At 38.1% G+C, this 7,505-nt stretch overlaps 1 protein-coding gene across 1 annotated transcript; it reads right to left on the reverse strand.

Annotated features, from left to right (window-relative positions):
* Positions 1–433: 433 nt before the first annotated feature.
* On the reverse strand, positions 434–7,127 carry LOC126817505 (vitamin D 25-hydroxylase). The gene is made up of 5 exons (XM_050544520.2): positions 6,551–7,127; positions 5,486–5,704; positions 4,358–4,738; positions 3,804–3,931; positions 434–919 (listed from the first exon to the last, which is right to left on the reverse strand). The coding sequence occupies exons 1-5, from the start codon at positions 6,719–6,721 to the stop codon at positions 715–717; spliced, it is 1,104 nt and encodes a 367-aa protein (XP_050400477.2). The 5' UTR covers positions 6,722–7,127; the 3' UTR covers positions 434–714.
* Positions 7,128–7,505: the final 378 nt, after the last annotated feature.

Genomic DNA, 7,505 nt, shown 5'->3' on the forward strand with positions numbered 1-7,505 from the left:
AGTGACATAAGTAGCTCTTAGTTGAACTAGGTAGCTCTAAGCTCCCCCCCCCCCTCACACACACACACTTGTGTGGGCGTTGTTTGCCATAGTAAAGACGGGAGTGATCACGTTTCATTTGTTCTATGAAAGTGGTACAACGGTTAGACTACGTTGATTTTATATATTTTTTGTTGGTGACCACGCCCCCGTAATCGCGATCCGAGCACGCACACGTAATTTCCCTCCAGAGGTTGGAACCCGTATCGCTGCCCAGAACCGGACAAATGTTTAGGCCCCATTTTTCTTTAAAAATGATTTTGCCAGTTATTGATTCGGTAAAAATTTTGTTGAAAGAAAGTTGAGACAAAGGCAATTTTGCGAAAGTTTGAATCTGTCGTGAATTTAAAACTCGAATGAAAGAAGTCAACTCAACAAACTAAAACAAGTTTTTGTAAATATTATTTCAATACAAATTTGAAATCGGTTCCTGACTCTTCATAATAATATAAAGAAAAATACAAGAAATCTAAAGCTAAAATTTTTGAATGTAAATAAATCAACTCCGATTCTGATAATAAACGGACACGCCCTTGGTCAGATCTCCAGGGCAAGAGCCCGTTACTAATGTTCTTCGTTTCGCTGACAAACAAATTCCACGAAAATCTCAGAAGTTGAATAATGCTCGAATTAGTTCATTACATGTTAGGTACCATCCCATTAAATAAAACTAGTTTATCTCGTACGCACGGTACAATTAAGAAAGTCCGGGTGCATAGAAATTGTAGGTTTCCATGTTGCCGAATCCTGAGATGCCAACACATTTTCTCCACGTGAAAAATTGAACTTCTGTAGTAGTGACGTCACATACAGGAATATGCGAGACTTGGCGAACGATTCCCCGACACAGTTTCTTCTTCCAACTCCAAATGGTATCAACCTGAAAAACAAAACAAAACAAAAAACCAGCGGCTGCCCACATTTTGCAAGAGATGGATAGAAAACAAGCTAAAACGAAAGTGATTTTTCCTACAATCAAGGGCCATAATTCAGGAAATTACAATTCGATATGCGTATATATCGAAAGGAACCAAGATCTTTGAGTTATAAACTTACATTTCAAGTTTCATCAAAATCGGATAAAAATTGTGACCTCTACAGTGTTCACAAGCCAAAAACGTGATTTTTCGTACAATCAGGGGCCATAATCGACGAAGTTACGGTCCGATAGATGGTAATATCGAAAGGAACCGAGATCTTAGGGTGATAAACCTATATTTCAAGTTTCGTTGAAATCGGATAAAAATTGTGACCTGTAGACTGTTCACAAACAATTGTGGACGGACGGACGGTCGGACAGGGGCGACGACAATATACGTCCACATGAAAATGTGGGCGTATAAAAATTGTGACCTCTAGAGAATCCGCAAGCTAAAAATGCGATTTTTCGAACAATCAGGTGCCATAATCGAGGAAGTTAAGTTCGGGTATCCGCGATTATCAAAAGGAACCAAGAATTTAGATTGTAATGGTGATATATTCAGCCGGTTTTTTTTAAAATCGGTTAAAAATTGGGACCTCTACAGGGACCACAAGCTAAAAACGTGATTTTTTGTTCAATCAAGGGCCATAATTCAGGAAGTTACGATCCGATATGCGCGAATATTGAAAGGAACCGAGACCTTTGAGTCATAAACTTGCATTTCAAGTTTCACCAAAATCAGATCAAAATTGTGGCACTTTGATATACCAGATGTTTACACTATTTGTGTACGATGGGCGGCCATTTTGTCCGGCAGTTTTGGGTGTAACGGTGATATTTTCGAACGTTTGTTTTAAATCGGATAATAATTGTGACCTCTAATGGGACCACAAGGTAAAACGCGACTTTTCGTACCATCAGGGGCCATAATTCAGGAAGTTATGGTCCGATATGTGCGAATATCGAAAGGAACCAAGATCTTTGGGTTATAAAGTTTCATCAAAATTTAGATGAAAATTGTGACCTCCAGAGGGTCCAGAACCCTGATACACAATATTTTGACACTATATGCGAACGAGGGGCGGCAATTTTGTCCGCCAGTCTCGGTCCGATTTTTACGAAATTCGAACTCAACCATCTTTAGGGTGTAACAGTGATATATTCAAACGTTTGTTTAAATCGGATAAAAATTGTGACCTGTACGGGGTCAACAAGCTAAAAACGCGTTTTTTCGTACAATCAGGGGCCATAATTCAGGAAGTTATGGTCCGGTATGTTCGAATATCGAAAGAAATCGAGATCTGTGGGTTATAAACATGCATTTCAATTTGCATCAAAATCAGATGAACATTGTGACCTCCAGAGGGTCCACAACCCTGATACACAATATTTTGACACTATTTGCGAACAACGAGGGGCGGCCATTTTGTCCATCAGTTTCGGTCCGAGTTTTACGAAATTCGAGCTAAATATACAGTAGGGTGTAACGGTGATATATTCAAACGGTTTTGTAAATCGGATAAAAATTGTGACCTCTATGGGGTCCACAGGCTAAAAACGCGATTTTTCGTACAAGCAGGGGCCATAATTCAGGAAGTTATGGTCCGATATGTGCGAATATCGAAAGGAATCAGGAATCGAGATCTGTGGGTTATAAACATGCATTTCAATTTTCATCAAAATCAGATGAACATTGTGACCTCCGGAGGGTCCACAACCCTGATACACAATATTTTGACACTATTTGCGAACGAGGGGCGGCCATTTTGTCCATCAGTTTCGGTCCGAGTTTTACGAAATTCGAGCTAAATATAGGGTGTAACGGTGATATATTCAAACGGTTTTGTAAATCGGATAAAATTGTGACCTCTATGGGGTCCACAAGCTAAAAACGCGATTTTTCGTACAATCAAGGGCAATAATTCAGGAAGTTATGGTCCCATATGCGCGAATACCGAAAGGATCCGAGATCTGTGGGTTATAACCATACATTTCAAGTTTAAACCAAATCGAAAAAAAATGTGACATCTACAGTGTTCACAGGCTAAAAACGTGATTTTTCGTACAATAAGGGGCCATAATCCATGAAGTTACAGTCCGATACACGTCAATATCGAAAGGAACCGAGATCTTAGGGTGATAAACCTACATTTCAAGTTTCATTGAAATTGGATAAAAATTGTGACCTGTAGAATGTTCACAAACAATTGTGGACGGACAGGGCGTATAAAAACATGATAACCAAAGGTGAACTGTAAACTTTCTGAAATTTTTTCAATCTTTTAATACTTATGTATTATGATTTAAAATTAAAATTGAACCGGGGAACGGCATGGTTTATCACAACACAATGACGAACATTTTGAAGTAAAAATGAAAAGTCTATTCTAGGGTTTGTTCAAGACAACCAATTTAAGTCAGTGTTTAATAACAGAAGACGTTACAGTTTCATTTCCAAAATTGCTTCTACACTAATCAATGTGGGTAGGTACTTATTGATCTGAAAGTGGTCTGTATTTCACCATATTTCCTCATGTTATATAAAGTAAAACAATCCAGTCAAAGTCATAAACAGTTGCTGCCAACGAATTGTCTCATTTATTTAAATAGTCAGTGTTCAGTGTTCAAGATAATTTATTTTAAAACACAGCCGCAGTTTAATGTATGTTTTAGTTTTCATCCAATGTTTTTTTTATTTTGAATTTCTGAGCATGTAAATGGTGGTGTTGAATTAATATATGTTTAGAGAAAATGTTTTTCCTCTGTTCAAATAAAACTGTAAGATAATAAATGTTTTGTTGTGTCAAGAATAAATTGTAATTAGAAGAAATCAACGACCTACTGTAATCTTAAAATGTGTTCAGTTGGAAGAAGTTTGCCATATTCATCTAAAAACCTTTCAGGCAAGAAAACATTAGGTTCATTCCAATACTTCTCACAACGATTCGTCGACCAAAAATTGGTAAGCAACTGTAATTTATAATAATAAAAGATAATCATACAAAGCGTAACTTTGGAATACGAACAGTAGCAGCTCGAGAGCATGGTGACCAAATTTGATACGTTATGCCTTCAAGCGATCTGATCTCTATCGTGTTCACGAATTTGAATAAAAAAAACTATTTAATGCTGTAGCCTCTATCGTGTTCACAAGCTTTATGGCAACGGAAGGTCATGCAACGAAGGATATTGATAGGGTTCGTCCTCACATGACCCTAATTCTTCACACCAAGCTTTAAAATAAAGTTAAAAACTGCATCTTCTATCAAGTCAGCGATTGGCGGACATGGTGACGACATAATACGCACCACGCTCAAATATGGGCGTATACAAAATTAATGTGTGCATTAGAAAAATAAACTACCAAGTTATGACAAGGGCATGTAAATTACGTACTGTCGTCTTTGCTGGAATCCGCATTCCTTCTATTTCTATATCTTCTCTAGTCATATGCGGTATTCCTATCGGGACGTGGCTAATAAATCTCAAACATTCCAAAATGGCGGCGTTTGTATAGTTCATTACTGATCGGTCATCTAGGTTAGGATCTCTATCCTTGCCAATATATTCATCAATTTCTTCTTGAATGCGGCGTTGTACCTCTGGATAGTAAAGCATCAACAGAAAAAATCCACTTAAAGCTCCCTTAGTTGTTAAATACCCAGCTGCTACCATGTTGCCAAGGACTCCTTTAATACATTCCTCGTCAATCTCGACATCGTCTTCTGCTTGACTTAAAATACTACCAAGTAAACCTTTACCATGAGATTTCATTCTCTAAAACAGTAATTTAAACAAGCGGTTTTCATGCAAGATACGAACATATTTTGCAGAGAACAAGCTAAAAGGCGATTATTCGTACAAGCAGGGGCCATAATTTAGGAAGTTACAGTCCGATAGAAGGACCACGGGCTAAATATTGAGTCCACAAGCTAAGAGACGCGATTTATTTTGTACAATCAGGGGCCATAATCCAGGAAATGACGGTCCGATATTCGCGATTATCGAAAGGAATCAAGATCTTTGAGTCATAAATATACATTTCAAGTTTCATCCAAATCGGATAAAAATTGTGACCTCTCGAGTGTTCACAAGCTAATAAATAAAATGTCGTTAAAATGCGCGTACCCGGTATAACCGGGTACTCAGTATGACCCTCGCTAAAATTAGCACCGTAGCTGCAAGTGCCATCTATTGTATTTTCTATGCACTAGAACATATTTCCACGTGTTTCAAAGCGGCAAACCGTAAAATGGCGGAGTGCATAGTGACAATGCAGACGATGCAATCTCGGCGAAGTCCTGAATGGCATCTTCCCTGACCAAGACAGTGTGGACAATTTCGAGGCGGGTACTGATACACATAATTCGTTTCCAGTCGGCCATCCAACACCCTCTCGGTTTAAGGGTGCTTCACTATATAGTCGGTGCTTAAATCAAGTGCTCTTAAGTGGGGGTGGAGACTATTCTGTATATTAGTTTGCTGCTTTAATATAAGAGCAGGTTCTATAACAGAGATTCTTACTTCTGTAATACTAGGATTCAGGTATAAATTGTTCAACCTGTCTCTTGCTTTCAAACTATCTTGGCATAGTTGACGCACTGGTCCCGGTATAAAACGAACCCAGGTACATGCATTGAGCAGCGCACTGTTGAACATTAAATTGTTAAAATAATCAAAGTTTTCAATGGTCTCACAAATATCTTGAGATTCTTCGTTATCTGCAGGCTTTTCGTTGGTTAACTTGAAGAAAGAAAGAAAATACATTGTGATGAATACACGAGTAAACTAATGCTATGTGGTGCAAGGGACAAAAGTCAAAACCTGCGCACAGCAAATACAAAATTTAGCTTTCCTCCTTAGGCATGGTCAAAGTATCCCAGCAAGTTTGAATATTTAAAAATCTCAAATACCAGAGCAGGGGCGACTAAAATAATATACGTAAATGTGTTATAAACAAATGGGCGTATTATGATAAGTACAGATAAGTTGCGGAGCAACGAATCATACACCCACGGCAACTATAAGTAATTCTATAATGTTATCGCATATTCATTCTTTTGCGGGTATAATGGGGGCATTTACAAGACAATAGCGCTTTCTACCACGGATGGAGAAACATGCAACTATCCTACATTTCAATATGACCAGCCTCTTAAGTCTCAAAATCATGAATATTCACCAAAACATGTGAAAGGGACGACGGAGTAAGGAGGGGGGGGGGGAGACTAAAAATAGGGGAATTTATTGGTCCTACTGTTTTGCTCCTAAACTGGGCTAATGAAGACGGGCATACGCCATACAGTGTGCTATGATGGAAATTTTGCCCGGGCAGCGGCGCTACGGCCTACTCATATATCGAATTCCAACTGCCAAGGGATCTTTTACGTGCACGCCAATTTGTACACGGGACCTCGGTTTTTCGTCCTGCATCACTGACAAGGGGAAACCACGCCGGAAAATCGGGATAAATTTCTCGGCCAATGCAGGGATCGAACACCCGACCTCCAGGCTAGCGAGCCAGCGTCTTACTGACTTAGCCACGTGATCCCCTTTGAACTTATTGGTATTAAAGAAAAGTTTACTCACAAATATATGGATAATTCTAATAAGTGAAACTTTTAAAGCTTTGTCCATGTTGAATGATGCTTCCTGTGTGGATTTTTCAAGCTCCTTTTGTAAAATCTTTATTTCTCCATTTATCATATCCTCGAAAACCTTAATACCGTCTCCATATAATTTGATAGTTCCATGGACCATTCTTCGCAACTTTACAAGCAGTTCGTCGTGATCACGCAGGGCAATGTCTCGACCATCATAGCTGATATGTTTTCTGTAAAATGTCCATGGTCAATCATTTGTAACGTCACGATATTGACCAGAAGAGAGCAGTTTACGCATTAAGCGACTACTATTCATGAAAACCAGATTTTGTGAAAACACCCGGATGTTGAATATCTCTCCGTATCGTTTTCTAAGATCCTCACCGATCAAATGGGTATCATTTTTTCGCATCATTCTCCATGTAATTTTTAAACATTCAAATAATCCTGGACCTGGGGGTAGAGGTGTTTTATGTTGATCTTTAAACCATTTTATGATGAGGTAAGTCACCACTAAAACCACAGATGATATCAATAGTAAACTCATTTTTATAGATAGATCATTGATTCTGAAATATATTTAAGTTAACTTTAAATTTTCGAACATTTTTTTGGTTGATATCTGCCCAGGAGATGCATAGTTGTAGTGTTTCAATATGTCATAGTATGTTAATTAAATACGCGAAGATGACATTGATTTTTGAATTTATTAAGAAGGTTTTTTTACGTTGTGTTGTGTTTTGATGGTATCAATGTTAGAATAGACACTCTTGCTATAAGTACTAACTTAGAAGTAAATTATTCCCTTGTAAAGATTCGGCCCATTAAATTGTAGCGGAATAATAAAATTTGTATTTGGGTTATGAACCGGCAGAAAAGTAAAAAAAAAACAAGCTAACAGTGAGGCTGATGTCCCCCACCGAAATCCCAAAATAAATAGA

Source organism: Patella vulgata, chromosome 4 (assembly GCF_932274485.2).
Source record: "Patella vulgata chromosome 4, xgPatVulg1.2, whole genome shotgun sequence".
Taxonomy (NCBI): Eukaryota; Metazoa; Mollusca; class Gastropoda; family Patellidae; genus Patella; species Patella vulgata.

Coding starts and splice junctions, on each gene's coding strand:
- LOC126817505 (XM_050544520.2), bottom strand. CDS start 6,721: ATGGTCCATGGAACTATCAAATTATATGGAGACGGTATTAAGGTTTTC. Junction 5,705..6,550: donor TTAGAATTATCCATATATTT/GTGAGTAAACTT, acceptor TCTTTCTTCAAG/TTAACCAACGAAAAGCCTGC. Junction 3,932..4,357: donor GGATTCCAGCAAAGACGACA/GTACGTAATTTA, acceptor TATAAATTACAG/TTGCTTACCAATTTTTGGTC.